This window comes from Ruditapes philippinarum, unplaced genomic scaffold (genome assembly GCF_026571515.1).
Source record: "Ruditapes philippinarum isolate M1 unplaced genomic scaffold, ASM2657151v2 ctg4779_1_1_1_1, whole genome shotgun sequence".
NCBI lineage: Eukaryota > Metazoa > Mollusca > Bivalvia > Venerida > Veneridae > Ruditapes > Ruditapes philippinarum.
This window is the reverse complement of record NW_026851801.1, coordinates 149,157-166,959: the sequence shown is the minus strand read 5'-3', so window position 1 is coordinate 166,959 and position 17,803 is coordinate 149,157. Positions and strand designations below refer to the sequence as shown.

Genomic DNA, 17,803 nt, shown 5'->3' with positions numbered 1-17,803 from the left:
TGTAAAACAATAAAACACTTATTTATGTGAAATATTAAAAGTACTATACACCAGTACATCTGATAAAGGAGAAAGAAGGCATTTTTATTCGTTGAAACGTAAAATGTGCTGTTTTTGGCAGATGAATCATACCGTACTGTATACATGCCTTAAATTCATCAATGAGATAAACCTGCTGTTAAGACCAGATATAAAAACCCTTTAGTGGTTTTTATAGTACTATGTAGCATACGTTATATGTGCTCTCACAAGTTAACTAACACGCCCTCACTTGAAATCAAGATTTCTTTTAAGTTCATTTTAATTTCGTTATTTGCTCTACAATATCAAAATATATGTCTAATGATTTAAGTGTAAATTAGTCGTAACAATCAAGCACATTATAGTTTTATTCGTGGCAGTATATAAAGAACAAGAATTTTTTTATTATCGTTTTTATTTTTAGGCACAATATCACATTTTGCTCTGCTTAGCTCATTTCAAAAATATTTAAAAAGGGAAAATATCTGGCTTTGATGTCTATTGATCAATTTAACAATTTTGATAATTATTATTCTTTTAACTTGATAAGAAACAACTCATTCTTTCTTAATATGCAAACATCTTATGGAATATTCCCATTATTACAGGGAACCTTAAGGAATTCACCTATATCTTAATGCTGGACTTATATACGTTCATTCATTACTTATATTACAACAAGAACAATCACATGACATTTTACGAAAATAAATGTTAAAACTTCACATTTTGTATCTCATGCTTACTAAAATTGTTTTCTATGAAAGAAAGTCATAAAGAGAATTCAAATTAACAAGTATGTATTTCTTTAAAATAAATGTCAAAGAGTTTCGACAATCATTATATGATTTATCTAATTCATTTATAGGATGAATTGTTTTATTGAACGTTTGAAAAAAGTTCCTTAGTTCTTGTTTTTATTTTTCTATTCAATATTGAAGATGTTCTCATGCATAGCTCATCATCACACATTATTTGCCAAACGAAAATCCATTGCCAAGGATGTGACCAAATCTCTTTTTTGAACCGAGTCGCTTTCCAAACCGAAAACCTCTCCCTAAAACGCTTCCCCAACCTCGCTTTGATAGGTCATCATATTTGTCAGTATCACCGAATAATTCTATCATCTGTCCATCACATGTGTAATAAACTATGTCTTCATCATCTCCTAAGATTGCTCTTTCGTCACTTGAAATGTCATCAGCATTAACAAATATATGCCCCACTTCATCTATAAAAAATTTGACTTCTTGGTCTGATGAACGTTTCTTTATAACTTTAGGACTTGTATCGTCATCATACGAGCTTTGCATTTCATTTTCTAAATCAACATGGTGGGTGATCAATTGCCCGGCGCAAGAAAATACTTTCTGTTCACGCCTGTCTATAAATTCCGAAAACACCTTGTCAAAACCCTCAATTAAGTCCGTCCTGATAAAAATATTTCCATGGTTGTCAATAAATTGACTGACCTCTGGTTCTATATTTTGTTGATCAGTATCTCCTCTTTTCCCAAAGCTAAACCCATTCCCTAAAATCAATCCAAATCTTTTGTTATTTCTTTTTCCAAACATGTAGCCTCTTCCGAGCAGAAGGCCAGCACGTTTGATTAATTGCTGATCATTCTCTAAATCAGCCGTAGAATCAAATCGATCTAACCTGGGAAAATCTGAGGACCTTTTCCCAAATGAAAATCCTCTACCAAGAACAAGTCCATACCTTTTTCTCGGGGAAGGGTCTCTTCTTTTGCCAAATGAAAATCCCCTACCTAGAACATAGCCAAATCGTTTGTCCCTATTTTCCATATCACGTTTCCCAAATAAAAAGCGATGACCCGGACTGCTATGAAAATATCTTTTATTGTGTGTGAAGTCACTGGAATCATCTGCAGTATTTTCAAGATATTCATCATTTGTGTATACATGCTCATCGTTATCAGATTCAATGTCTCTCTTTCCAAATGAAAACCCTCTGCCAAGAACACTTCCAAAACCTCGTCTTGTGTTATATTGTCTCTTTCCCGAAATATACCCACGTCCGTTATATCCAGAAAACAAACGCTTATCGATTTCAGATGGCGGTACATCGTTCTCAATAACAGGGACCCTACTTATCGAAGCTTGCAGACCAAGACCACCAGGTATAGAGTTCGGTTCAATCGTTTCATCACCTTGTCTGAATGGAAATCTTTTTCCAAGAACGTTTCCATAGCTATGGATGTATCTTTTCGTTCTTGTATCTCGTTTTGATCTTTTGTAATTAAAGTCACTACCATATATATTATTTAACACCCATTTCTTTTCATCTACTGGTCCAGAAAGATCTACAAATTCCATATCTTCATCAAAATCTTCATCATTGTCTCTTTTTGAAGGTGCTTGCTCGTTGAATATGTCTTGAAAATCATTTTTGTAAGCAGCTGTGTCGTCCTGCTCATAAAGTTCCGGGGCACGCTTTCCCAATGCAAATCCTTTGCCAAGAAGGGAACCATAACGCTTCCCAAAGCTCATACCGTGCCCTAGAATAGAGCCAAATCGCTTTCCAAAACCCATACCTTTGCCGAGGACGTGTCCGTATCGTTTTCCGAAACCCATTCCACGACCAAGAACATTACCAAACCGTTTTCCAAAACTAAATCCATTTCCGAGCACGTAACCAAATCGCTTTTGTTTTTGTTCTTCATTTTCAATTTCATCGGATGCAAAGTCCTTCATTTCATTTAATAATTCGTCTGTGCTATTTTTTTCTTCAGTTGAAGCATCTACTGAGAACTTAACTTTATCTTCTGGTGCACCATCATTATTGTTTGAATTAATGCTGTCCGACAAACCTGAAAGTTTAGATGATCGTAACATTAGCTTTATGTAGTGTCACAACTATGTTATGTTTTCTGGCATTTTGTACATCTTTTGCAACAGTACACATTTGCTAGAATGATCAAAACCTATGATAAAAAAAATGTTATCCAGAAAATTTCTTTTGTTTAAGAAGTACTAGTATAATCATTTTATCAACATGATCTTTGATTTAAAAAATATGACATAAAGAAACAAAACTAAGTTTCTATATTATCTTGATGAGACGAGAATAAAGATCAACAAGGCAAAGGCAAAGTTCACAGGACGCAACCCTTTCTTCGGTGAACAAGAAACATTCATTTTACACACTTAACACACATATTTGCATTTAGAGTAGAATGTGTCTGATCAAAGCAATTTATGCATAGATCAAGTCAATTCGTTCTTACAAACAGACCTTGAAATAAAAAAAATAAAAAAGTCATACCGTTTTATTATAAATACGTGAACATAAATAAAGGCAAGAAATATGATTAAATTGTAAACATAAACCAGGATTTAATTATATACATAAACCATAAAATAAAAATAAAATGCAAATATAAATAATGATTATTCTTTTAAATTAAAGTATTTTATTTTAGAAACAGCCATGTACATTTCATAATACAGATTCTTGGTAAACATATAGCAACACCAACTGCTATGTGGATAACATGACTTCGCGTTGAAATTAAAATTGCACTTCTTTATTGAAAGACAGTTTTCCACCAAACTGGGGTTTATCAATAAAGATGACGTTTCAAACCTTGGGAATAATTTACATTGAAACATATGAGTATAATTTACAAAAATAAAAAGTACGTGTCAATAATGCTGTAATTGTAAATGTTGACGAATATTTGATGTATTCGATATTTTGACATCTTGGCGGTGTAACGTTGCTTACAAAATAATGCCTGTCTCATAAACAAATTCAGATTATAGGTTAGGACGCAAACAAATATAAAGAGGGACAAAACAAATTAGATACACACCCTTCATTGAAACATAATTTTGAAACAGAAAGAGCAAACTCATTTTTTTTTTGGCTAATGCCAGCACAAAATAATACAACAACTCTAGATGATCTTGAATAGTGTAAATTAGCGTTGCTTTTTAAAATATGTCCCATTTCATTTCAACTGTTCATAATTGATACATTTAGAGAAATAATCATACTTTCTACAGCTCAATGTTACCTTTGGTTGTGTGGAAGTATTTAATTTAATGTGATATCACTCTCAAATCTGAAATATATTGTTATTTTTATATTCTTTTATTTATTTGTATTAAAGATCCTGTATGTTGTAATTGAGGTTGCATACCACACTTTAGTGAACTTATATATATGTATATACTTATGCTTATAAAACAATTTTCAAACATCAAAGAATATGTAAAATATGTACCGCAAATATTTGACATATTATGTGTAATCATTATAATATATGAATTCATTTCTTTTTGAAAAAATTTACTTGGACTTTATAGAATTTACATTTTTATTACCTCCCTATATTTACATGAAATGTTTAATTCGGTAATATCTTTATAAATAATGCTGTATGGAAAATTGATAAATCTTAATTTGAGCATCATAATTATGATATAAAACCATGAAAAATTGTGTTACAGGATCTTTAATGACTTCAGTATAATGACAATATCTTTTCATCTTTTAAGTCTATTTAGCAATATAATTTGGGACATTGCCTAGTGGTTAACGCGACGGTCGATCCGTTATTTCATTGAGCACGCATTTCTCAGTATTGTTGGTTCTAGGAACGGATCTAAGAGTGTTTATAAACTTACAGCTTCCTTCAAAATAAAAACAAAATAAAAATGAATTTTATATAAAACAAATAAATAACGAAATCTTTGCAAAAAATTACGGGTCTTATGAGTAAATATGCACGATGAAAGATAAATACTATAGAAATGCAAACAGTTGAAAACTACATGCGTCATTATACTTTTTATCCTTAAAAAGTATTCACATTTATTCCAGCCATAAGAAGTAGTTTCTCGTGTCATAAATAAACGATATTTAGAAACTTGCTTTGGCAATACTTAATTACGAAAAAGTCACCAGCAATTATTTGATAGTAAATGAAAGAGGAACAAAGTAATGTATTATTCCTCTCAAGTGGAAATAAATAAAACACAATTTGACAGGGCTGAATCTGTTTTTGCAGTGTTTTCTTCCATTTTTGCACTTGTAATTCGCATACAGACGACATTTGAAATGGTAATTAATCCTTAATTAATCATAAGCTTTGTAAATGTAATCATTCCCGCTTTCTTTCATGTATTTCAGGAAGATTTGCTAGGAACTATGGTGATAACAATGGTACAAAACATTTTGAATTGAAAAGGTCACAATTGTTTATTTCAATGCAATCAATCAAAGGGTGAAATTATTGCCCTTCCCATGATACCTAGTCTGAAAATTTCCCTCTTCTATAAACAACTTACTGACAATCAAAAAAACTTATATCGTTGCAATGTTAAATGACAAGAACTGTATGCAATGCGGGAAGATAAATGCCACATGGTTATACAATTGCATTAGACTGCATGCAGATTCTGAAATAAATGCAATAAAAGATAGAATCAAAGTTTTTGATATGATTAAAATTCATGCAAAAAATATTCAATAAAACATCTATAACATTCCCAGTATTTTGTGATACTATTCTGAATTCAGCGTGACACACTAAATTTCACCCAAGATAAAGTAGATATAATACACATAATGTACATATACAATACTTTCAAGAAGGTGTAGGGAAGAAAGTAAATGTTTTTTTTTAATTAAGAAAATAAACAGAAGACTTTGGACAACTTTTCTGATGACACACCATTCATGTATTATTAATTGGTCATAGTAAATCTTACAATGTATAAAGAAACGAATTCGTGTATTTTATTTCATTAAGCGATTCATAATAACTAAAATGAGCCGCGTCACGACAAAATCAACATAATGGGTTTGCGACCAGCATGGATCCAGACCAGCCTGCGCATCCGCGCAGTCTGATCAGGATCCATGCTGTTCGCTTACCAACTCTATTACAAGTAGAGAAACTGATAGCGAACAGCATGGATCCTGATCAGACTGCGCGGATGCGCAGGCTGGTCTGTATCCATGCTGGTCGCAAACGCACTATGTTGGTTTTGTCGTGACGCGGCTCAAATTATTTTAAACGTGCGCTCGCATATATTTCAGTTATTAACGCCTATCTAGATTAAATATTAATCGTTTCTCAAAGAAAGACAAGGTCTCAGAATCAGAAAATTTAATTAAAAGTTGTGTTCTCCCCACGAGCTCACGTGCATGTTATGTGAGGGTTGTATAATATCATAATATAGGAAATAATTTGGACTTTATAACTTCAAACACTGACAGCACAAACAGAATCAACAACAGACACGATCCAAGCTTAATTTTATAATCCTTTTTGTTCACAGAATATACCGGTAATTGTTAAAATTTAGGATTAGATACATACCTTCTGTATATAATCAGACTCCAAATGTACTACTGTTTTTTAATTTTATGTCTTGTCAAAATGTAATTTTAAGTCATTACAAAACTATGTATTTGTATTTTGCTACAAAAGAATGAATATTATTTAATTGACTTTGTATCATAAATTATGTCTAAAATAATTTTGCGTATTGTTCTGTTCTCTTGACAACACATATATCATATTACCTCACATGACTGTTATATTATAATTATGTATTATGTAATATGACTGTGTATGGGCTGCTGGCCTGATTATACAATAAACGTTTGAATTTTGATATTTTTGTTCAAATTTAGTGAAGTAGTTTTCGACAGAAATTCAACTTTAGATAAAGTACTTACACCAAAATTCTTAAAGAAATGTTGCCGTTACATACAAACCACATAAGAAAAGGTAATCAATTTATAATTAATCACATACTTCAGTATTGTAATTATTCCGTGGACAGAAATTACTTCAATTCCCAAGATATTGTATGAGGATTTTTTCTTAAAACTACTTGTTCACAAATAAGGAAATGATTTGAGCCGCGTCACAACAAAACCAACATAATGGGTTTGCGACCAGCATGGATCCAGACAGGCCTGCGCATCCGCGCAGTCTGATCAGAATCCATGCTGTTCGCTATCAGTTTCTCTACTTGTTATAGGGTTCGTAAGCGAACAGCATGGATCCTGATCAGACTGCGTGGATGCGCAGGCTGGTCTGGATCCATGCTGGTCGCAAACGCAGTACGTTTGTTTTGTCATGGTGCGGCTCATAACGACTTTGATTTGAGAAGGTCGCATAATTATACATTATGTAAACATTTTTAGAATAAAAAAATCCTATCTGTCACAAAAAGGTAATAATTATTTTCCCAAAATAGCCTTTTATAATTATGAGTATGAATGTATACATGCTTCTGTGTACAATTCTTAGAGCCAGATATTCCCTTATGTGACAACGAATCCGTTGGATTCTATTTTGCAAATTACATATAAATCATATACAATAAACCATCAAAACTAAAATTTTCATTGAGAGTTTGTATATAGTTGCATATGAATTTACATAACGTCATAAGCATGCAATTAATTTATACAATGACCACGGGAATGCCGTTATTTAAAGCACGCGATTTGTCTTACAAGGTGTGAGTCAGGATTTTTTACACAAGTGCGCACAGTTTTTAAAATTTTAAAAAAAATCGTTGTTTTCTGTTAATAATTAAGAGGCTGTTTTCGTTAGCATTTTGGTTTTCGTATTTGTAAATCTGAATATATCTATTTTATTTGTACATATTTATATTTGTTATAAATGTAAATTGCAGAGGAGAGGTTTTGAAAACAACTAAAAAGACAGGCTTCATAATTTACTTTTGTGTCACAACAACATAAACAAATACAATTTAAATGAAATTCATGACGAATGACGTCTGATTACTGTTAGATCAAGGTATTGTTAGCATGATAAAATTGTCAATCCAAACATAGATAAGACATGACAGTTCAGCGTAGAATGCTTTTGTCGTTTGGTATTTGCATACAGACGACAAATGAAATGGTAATCAAGCCTCGTTTTATCCCTAAGCTTTGTGCTTATAATGCTTCCATGGATTGAAATTGCCATCTTTCCCAAGATATTTCTGTGTTTGTAAAGCCGTCGTGGAATTGGTTATAGACAAAACGAGAAAAATATATGTAGGAAAAAGACAACGATAATTTAAAAAGTTCAAGGATGGTGGAACAATAACTCGAAAAGCAGATGAATAAAAATGAGAGAAAAAGATACTGAAACAAAAAACAGATAAGTGACAAAGTTGACATTTGCAAACGGTAGAAGCTATCTTAAGGTGTCCACTACAAACAAAGCAATTAAAAAGAGAGTAACATTTTAATTGTACGAATGAATTAATTCAATAAAGCTTATAATCATGATATACATATTTGAACGCGTTTGAAACGCATTGAAGTATTTTATTATGAATATTGCACACTTTGACTATATCTATGAAACGTCGGTTAAGAGAGTACTATACATATTACACTTTTTAATGAACTTGACATTGTTTTATTTTTTTATGATTATCTTAAAAAATGCTTTTAATTATTGATCCGAATATTTATTTTCCTTATTGATCCATTTATTATCGTATTTTATTATTCTTATTTAAAAAACAAAAAGGTCCGACCGACCGAACGGAAGAACAAATCTAACTAAGGAAGGAAGGAAGGAAGAAAGGAAGGAAGGAAGGAAGGAAGGAAGGAAGGAAGGACACATCAACCAACAAACCATCCAATTAATTAACATAAACAAAATAACGCATTATAAACAAGAAACTCACTATTTTGATATAAACAAGTTTTACGAAAATATCAATCAGTTAAAACATGAAAATCTACTTTTGAGAAGTGTTAACTGCTTCCAAACAGACTTGTTTATATACTAGTAATTACTTTAGCGGTTTAAGACAAGCACGATAATTTCGCAACTAAAACTAAAAATATTGCATAAATGCACAGGCTTATTATGTGAATAAAGTCTATAAAATACAAAAAAAACTTTGGTAAGCCATATTATACTGTAAGCGAACATGCATTGTTTTTTTAACGAAACGTCAATCTTATTAAATTAATCTCAGGAAATCGATATGTTTTTTGTTTAACGAAGCAGGGAAATTAAAGAAAGATAGCATAACTGACTATAACACGGACGTATAACGTATAACGAAGAAGTGATTGTTAAATGACGGAAAGATATTAACCAGAAATCATATAGAAAGAATAATTTAATTTACATGTACGACGAATTGGATTACATTGATTATTTATCATATAGGAAACGTAGCAGAAACACTCTTAGAAGAAATAACATAATTTGAATGTATGTTGAGAAACGTTCAGTAAAGAAACAAGCACTTCATAACAAATTATTATAATGATGAGATTACATCATGGTTTTTAAAGACATGTAATACATACTTTAATGAAGACTTATGACCCAATTGATTTTTGCGGTTGTTTTTTTTATAACTACCACTAGCGTAAAAAAGCTAGACGACAAGTAGCCATTTTTTCTTGTCCTGCAGCGTAAGGAAGACAGGTCGCACGGCATCTTGACGGATTGAAAAACAACAGTGCGATTTTCTCAACACATATTGATGATTTTTTCCGTTCGCTGGAGCTGTTTAACGGAGAGCATGTTTAGGTTAATCGGTGTGCTGATGTCTTTCCGCTTGAACTCAGATCTTGCACCAAAAGGAAAACTTACAATAATTCTTTTTTTTTGGAAAAGATACTCATGAACCATGAACATAAATTTTGCGTCATTTTAAGTCCAGTTTTGCTTTATTTCACATGCCTGAACTTTCATGTTAGCTTTAATCTATGTAAGCTTACTTTGTGAATAATTGTCACATAATTACTTTTTATGAAATATATCGCCCATTGACTTTAATAAGGCACGGACATTTTTAGTACAGGAGTGACAGTAATGAATTATACCGGCATATCGCTGGTTAGGGCAATTCTATGTCATCGACTGTACTTGGTAATTCAAATACAAGTCAATCCGATACAATCCCCCTATATCGAATTTTGCCTCATTTTCAAAGACATCAATCAATATTTTGTATTGTGGCCTGTGACCTTTTACCGCATGAATGTATTTTTTCCATTCACACCTTGAGGCGCTTGTAGCTGTGACTTGATGCGCCTGCTCGGGATGCATCATGGAAAACGTCAAAATACCCGGTTTTGACCAAATACTTGTGGGGATGTCTTTTATTGAAAGGAGAGCATACTATTTTTTGTCTCTAATCTTTCAAACAAATAAATATTCAAATAATACCATGTCATTATTTTGCAAGTAGCGCGACCGAATCATTAACGTTTCGGGATCCAAACTGTTTTGTTTTTATATATACCGTATTGACCTAACTTAAACAATTTTACTGTAAAAATGTAAAAATAGAAAATTACACTTCATTTTGTCGTTACTAGTCCAATTTCCTGCCTTTACTTATAACAAATGAACAATCAAACGGCGTGTCTGGTCAACATTGATTATTATCGTCTTTTTACTCTTGTCAATTTTCTGTCAATTTGCACGGTAAATAATGCAAGTAAAGCTTTCATGGTAAAACTGTCATCAATGGCCGTATTACTACTACTTTTAAGCTTTAGTTATGAAGGACGACCTCGGGTCCATCCATGAATTATATCAGGCACAAGCGAGCACCTGAGTAGAACCTCTGACGTTCCTTTAACTGGATTGATCGCTTCCTCACATTAATTTAAATTCCCCTGGCTAAATTCAAACCTACAACAATGAAAGGCAAGCGGTTTGATGTCAACGACCTTAACAATCCAGCCACGGACGCCCATAATGGAGTATGAATACGTGTCTCGTCGTGTTATAAAGCAAGTTTCATATCGCTTAGGTAAGAAATGAAAGAAATCTAGAACCGTTCTTTACATTTAAATGCGTTGATTTCAACTTAATTCTGCTGGCTCATTAATAAACTTGTCAGCTTCAAGTTTTTATGATTGTTCTTTATCGATGTCGGGGATATTAAGGTTGTCAGCCAACAGACTAAAGCCTGGTCATACTGAACCAATAACCTGGTTCTATATTGGTGGCAAAGATTTATTCACTTAGTGCGAATACCAAAATTACTCTGAAAAAGGCTATAACGCATTAAAACAAAATTTAAGAAAAACAACACGCGACACGACAAAACCAACATAATGAGTTTACGACCTGCATGGATCCAGACCAGCCTGCGCATCCGCGCAGTCTGATCAGGATCCATGCTGTTCGCTATCAGTTTCTCTACTTGTAATAGGGTCTGATCCTGATCAGACTGCGCGGAAGCGCAGGCTTGTCTGGATCCATGCTGGTCGCAAACGCACTATGTTGGTTTTGTCATGGTGCGGCTCAATTATATATTTGAAACAATGATTCCGGCAAATATACCAACAAACACAATTCAAAATAATATGAAATAAATAATAAATAATAAATCAGTTAAATAAGCTTTTTATAGAATAAAATGAACAAAAATAAAATAATGTACATGTATAAATAAATTTAACCATTATGCCCATGTTATCAAACTTACCAAGTATGCCCACTACCACCAGTACCACACCAAGGAATCTCATGACGAAAAGTTATCTGAAATATATAATTTAGAAGAGTAAAACATGTAATACTGACAAAGATGAAAGCCTTATATCCTGTATTAACAGTTTTCTTTCTGTAAACAAGTTGTTTAAATAAAAACAACAACAACAACAAAACAAAACATTTCTTTTTAATTTTGCTTCTTGAGTCTAATGAATATGCCCGAGAAGGATTGGTCGTTCCCGCTTATGGAAATCTACCTGGTTTCACCGTACCGTAAAGCATTCACCCCGTTTTGTATCGTTGCTTTTTTTTTGCCTTATTAGGAGTTTCTTTTACTTTATAAGCTTAAATGTCAAATGATTTTGTATCGTTGCTTTTTTTGCCTTATTAGGAGTTTCTTTTACTTTGTAAGCTTAAATGTCAAATGATTATGCCATGACGCAAAAAAAATTGTAGATTTTTAATTATGATGTATTTCTACAGGGGATTGTCTCAGCATGTTTTGTACACACAATTATCTGTCCAAATAATCTCTATCATGTTATCTTTCCTCATTATCTGCCTGGCTAATACTGTAATCTAGACAAAGGATTATTTTTCTGTGTGGAGAAGAATTGTTAAATGGTCCGTACATTCTCGAGAAGAAGTCTTCAAAAGGATTACATGTATTCTGCTGGTTGGTCACTGGCAGAACTACTATGGGGTCGCTATATTTTATTTCCTTAATTTATTTCATTATTAATGAATTTAAATTTATTTATTTATTTATTTATTTATTTATTTATTTATTTATTTATTTATTTATTTATTCGTTCGTTCATTTATTTATTATGTGGTTTCTATATTCGAAAAACGTTTGAATTAAAGTTAAAAGCCATAAATCCTTCATTAATAAATACATAACGAAGAGTTTTAACCACTTAATTAAAGATATTAGTAGTGGTCGGTCTAGTCCGTTTCTCCCAATTTTCATGAAGAAATAGTCAGAGTAAATATGGCGCCGTGTATATCCAGTAACGCAAGAACGTGCAAAACAACAACAACAACAACAACAACAACAACAAAAAAGTGAAAGTAAAGCTCGATCTATGATACGTTATTGCCAAAACGAGTAACACAGAAAGTAAACGGACCAAAATAGTTTATCCTTATAAAATGTTTATCCTAAATGAAATTAAAAGAAATGAATAAGCGCATACGCATATGACCAGCATTATTATTTTCCCTAGAATATGTTGACTTTTTAAAGTAATTCGCGAAAATGAAGACCTGACTACCGCTTTGGAGGCGACTTTTGTGTTTCGTCAAAATTAATAAATACATTAAGGCATTTAAAACTTCATTTTTCTTCATATTCGGTAAATATTAAACATTTGCTAAACTACTTGTGCCGTACAACACTTTAAGGAAAAATTCGACATACCTCGTAAAATGGTCTCATTCACATTTTATCTGCAGAATTTAAAATAATATAGCACGAGTTCTTTGGCAAATGTCTCAGGAACATCGAATGAGAAAAAAAACAACACAAAAACATAATGTAATATATACGTTTTTGTATTTAAAGATATCGATAAAACGCAAAAGTCGCCATCAATACGCTTGTCATGTCGTCAATCTCTAGATCTTGAAAAATAAACATTTTCATGAAAATATTTTTGATGACGTTTAAGATAAATGTCTCGGCAACCACACGCGCTAATTCATTTCTTTCAATTTAATGAACAATAACTATTTTTGGTTCATATACTTTCCGTGGTTCTCGTTTCGGCCACAGTATTGCACAATGCGGTGCTACTTTGAAATAATTCCTGCGTTATTTGCATATTCATGAGTTTCTGGATATACACGAGGATAGGCAATACTGATTTTGCTGTGAAACAATAACATCGACAGCAAGTCAATGATAGTTAGAAACGTAACCTAGGTGCGATAAATACTTAACTTTAGTTTTTAAGTACATGCAGAGTGGTACACATCTGTTTCTTTCTATCATACTGGCGGCCCAAAAGTCAGTTTGTAAAATATAGAAATGAAATGCAAAATTATAAAACATGATACGTGGTTGCCGACGTTTTTAAACTTATGTTCACCTTTGAACATTTAGATTTCAATTCTTAAACGAACAATTACACTTAATGTTGCTTGATTTTTACATATTTTTTTCTTGAGAAGCTAAAAACACAAGTTCGTAATAAAGGTACTAGATTCTACTTTAACAGTTTCGGTTTTATATTTGTTCATCTATAAAATTGGATTTTCCCATGCTCAGGGAGTACAATGCCTTGTTAATTTCTGTAAATCTGATATAAAAACATTGATGTTCAATATTCAAGGCTTCTGCCTCCAATAAAGAAAATGACAGTCGTTTAAATACCTCAAATAAATGACTAAATATGAATTTGTGTGTGTCGGTAGGGAGTGATGTAGTTTCTTGAAATTCATGCCAAAAGTTCGTTTCTTTTATTTTTTTCGAACAAATATTTGCCATTGAAGATATAAAGATGTCATTATGGTAAGTATTTCGGATAGAATTAAAGAAAAAATGTAATAAACAGTCCAATATAAATCGTTGAGAGCAATAATGATTTTATCGGTCTCGTACACTGCCGCAAACGCCTAGTCCAATATCGGTTTGACAACGATAAAATTTGGTATTGTACTCAACAATGTGTTTTAACCCCACAACATCATTTCGAAAGTTCCTGTATCACTTCACATATTATTAGGCATTGAAATAAGTTGTTGTTGTTGTTTTTCCTTCTTCTAGCAGAAATTTTCAAATATGAAAGGTGCAATAAATAATAATGAATGTTCGTTTTTGGGTGGTTTGTTTGTTTATTTCAAAAATGAAAGGAAAATTTTAAATGAAATACAGAGAATAAAAAAAATGTCTGCGTACCAATTTAAGTAAATTTTACTTAGTTTAAGGAAAGTGAATGTATCGAATAGTGGTTTTGGTCGACATGTATAATTGATTGTCTGTAATACAACAATTATTATGTTGGTAGTTTTTAATATCAGATATAACAACAAATCACTAAAGAAATATATATGGTTGTAGTTGGCAACTGTGAGAATACATGGTCCTATATTACATTATATTCATATAGCAGTTAAAAAATGTTGTAGAAAAAATATCATTATTCATCATAGAAATGTTATAACTAATTCACTTTGACTTTTATCAACATTTTTTCCGAAAAATATTTTATAAGAATATGCAAATGATACATTTCTGTTGGGTTTTTTATCACTATCTGATAAAAAAAACTTTAAAAAAAAGTTAAAATAACTTGAAAAATTGCCCATTTTACGTAGTCCAATCCACTTTAAAATAATTGGATATCAACTTCTTCATGATAAGTAAATGATATTACTATAACGTATACAAATCTAGATAAGCAAACATTGTATATAAAAATCAGATTGAATATATTTACTTACCTCTGAATACTAACAGATCCTTCAGAGATTAAAACATCAAAACTATGGAGACAACCATAAATACCCACTCCTTGTCACTTTGCCTTTGAAGAAATCCCGTGCTTTCTGCAGGAACAGCCGCTTAAATATGTTCCATGCACTCAACAAATCAAAGTGTCGCTTTCAACGGTTATCGGTATTCTATTGGCCAATGCTCTGTTTCTATAGCAACTTAGCAACAGAATCATCAGCAATGACGACAAGAAAAATGCCAATTTTAGCAGTTTGTTTCACCAAACGAGTCTCGCCTTTGCATTTTCATTATTACTCGTATGTTTTGTTATTCCACTTGTTAAATATATTAACACAATACCAACAAACAAAAAAGGACTACGCATGGATTGATAAAAGACCGTATGTTTCTTTGTGTTTAACTAATAATGAATAAATATACCGTTACACAAGCGATATTAATTGCACGGGTTGTTACTCGTTTCTTTGTATATTCTAGTATAGAGTTGCTATACTTTTTTCAGTAATAAAACATTACGATAATGATATTGATATTCATTACAACAAGTTACAAACGGATATTTATAAACTATCAATGTGTACAAAACAACAGTTCAGGTATCATCAGAAAAACGTTTGTAAACACTTGTTGATCACCCGTCAGGTCACTTACCGACCATGCTTGTGTGACTAAATGCCAATAAATATTCATCCACAGCGAAGTGGGCGTTTCAAATCCTCTACCAGTATAATTCGTATATCAATTCTTAAGATGCTAAGAATTTAATGACTTAAATAATTCCTTATTAAAATCATCCTTTAAATTATGTTTGTTTCCTCTCTCGCGGCACATGCACGTGTTGGTTGCGTGGAGTAGGCGGGTTGGTAGTAAGGTAGGCAGATATAATATTTTATCTTAAGTTTATCAAAACTAATTTTGTCATTGGTTGTTATAATATGATTATCATCTAAATTTTATGAATTAGAAATATGAATTAAAGCTTAAATTAAAGTTCTAAACAAAAGTTTCATAGCTTTACCCATCATACGTGTATATACTAGTTCGTAGTTTGACTAAGCCAAACATAAGACAGATATAAAGATGTATTATCATTGAAAGACATTGTTTCCATTAGTAAAAAATGCAGTTTTGTGCGGGTTCGTGTCGTAGTTGGACTTAAACTGTTGATTATCATGTACATTGGTTTTTTGTTGTTGCTTTTTTGTTTTGTTTTTGTTTTATAACATTTTATTTATTTCTTAATTTCATTTATATGAATATAAATATTTATTTGCAGTAAAGTTTCTCTGGCAGTATCGTTGTCGCTGTTGATTCCGCCGTACATGTGTTGATCTACATGCTTTCCGGGTAAAAAAAGGATGAAACAGGCATAACATTTTAAAAGAAGAAACACTATATGAAACTGAAGATAAGTGGGATCACAAAACACATCATTTGTCCTTGAAAACGCTGCACTTTACCTGTGAGCTATTCCGCTTTGTTACTGGTCGAAGGTAGGAAAACACCTTCAGGAATACCTGTTATATTCTGCTTTGAACAATGTATTATGGCAATATTCAGGCAAAATGTATGCCAGATAGGCAAATTTAATCATAACGTTTTATCACTGACTCGAAAGAAATGAATTATTTGCGAGTCTAGTGAGATATATTTCAAAATATTTTATAGACATTTTCGGGAATCAAGATAACGTCTGTAAGATAGAAAGTGTACATTTTTAAAAAGCCAAAAATAATATCAGGCATGGGAACTTAAACTTGTTATATCAAATAGAAGATTACTGAATTAATGGAATGTTCTTAATTTGGCAAAAACCAATCAATATAATTTTTGAACATTTTCAAAAGCGCATTCTAGACGTTTAACACAATGCTGTTTCTTGATGAAAACATGATTTTGAATGGATTATGTTAAAACAAATATCGAATAACTTAAATAAGACTGTTGCAATTGGTTATGCTGCAGCATTCTTAAACACTGTTACCATTTCGAAAAAAGAAAGGGAGTTTAGTACAGTTCATTTAAGCTAAGCTCGTTTTTAGTTTTAAGACTGAAATTAGCCTTAGAAATGAAAATAAATATTTTTGAATAATACTTTAAAATGTATTGAGAGCATGTCAGAAGCTTTTCATGGGAATAAGTATTGAATATATGAAATAACCTGTCTTAAACACAGCCAAATGTAAAGGCATATTTTTGCATCCATACAAAATACCAATCACTATAAAGTTACTAATAACAGATAATAACTTATAAGGTTGTTTATCTGTATGTACTCATTCAGACTGTATTAAAATCGTCCCTAGATGTTGCCATAGTACTACACTCATTTAAAGTGGCAATATACTAATTTTTTCATTGTCCTTTGTCTCGTTGAACTGATCTGAATCGAATTGACTATACATTTCATAAGCTTATGTATGTAGCTAATGCTTAATGAGGGTCCATCCGCCCGTAAGGGCACAAAAAGCAGCTTTCGCTGTCGAGTACGGACCCCGGACATGTCACCAGTCATGCCCTAAAAGAGTTAATTTTGAAGCACAAAGTGGTGATAATGCAATTTCAACGGAGTATTAGCCATAGATATGAATTTTGAGCCAAAAGTAGGTCACTGTACGGCGGTCAATGAGAACCTAAATGTACAGTAACCGGTGACAATATGAAAGGGTAGCCCCGAAAAGGGCTGTTGGTGCCAGCAAAAGGCCTGCCTTACAAGCCGTCTATCTGTACTAGGGGCTCACGCACCCTAGCACACCATCCTCGTCGTCTCAGCCTACACCGTAAGGCCACTCCACTCGGCATTAGTCAGGACACCGGCAGCTGGTCCGCAGTTGTTG

General features: G+C 32.2%; 1 protein-coding gene across 1 annotated transcript; it reads right to left on the bottom strand.

Moving 5' to 3' along the window:
- Positions 1-398: 398 nt before the first annotated feature.
- LOC132740037 (uncharacterized) lies at positions 399-15,138 on the bottom strand. Its single transcript, XM_060727896.1, has 3 exons — positions 14,954-15,138; positions 11,499-11,554; positions 399-2,851 (listed from the first exon to the last, which is right to left on the bottom strand). The coding sequence occupies exons 2-3, from the start codon at positions 11,539-11,541 to the stop codon at positions 993-995; spliced, it is 1,902 nt and encodes a 633-aa protein (XP_060583879.1). The 5' UTR covers positions 11,542-11,554; positions 14,954-15,138; the 3' UTR covers positions 399-992.
- Between the last annotated feature and the right edge of the window lie 2,665 nt (positions 15,139-17,803).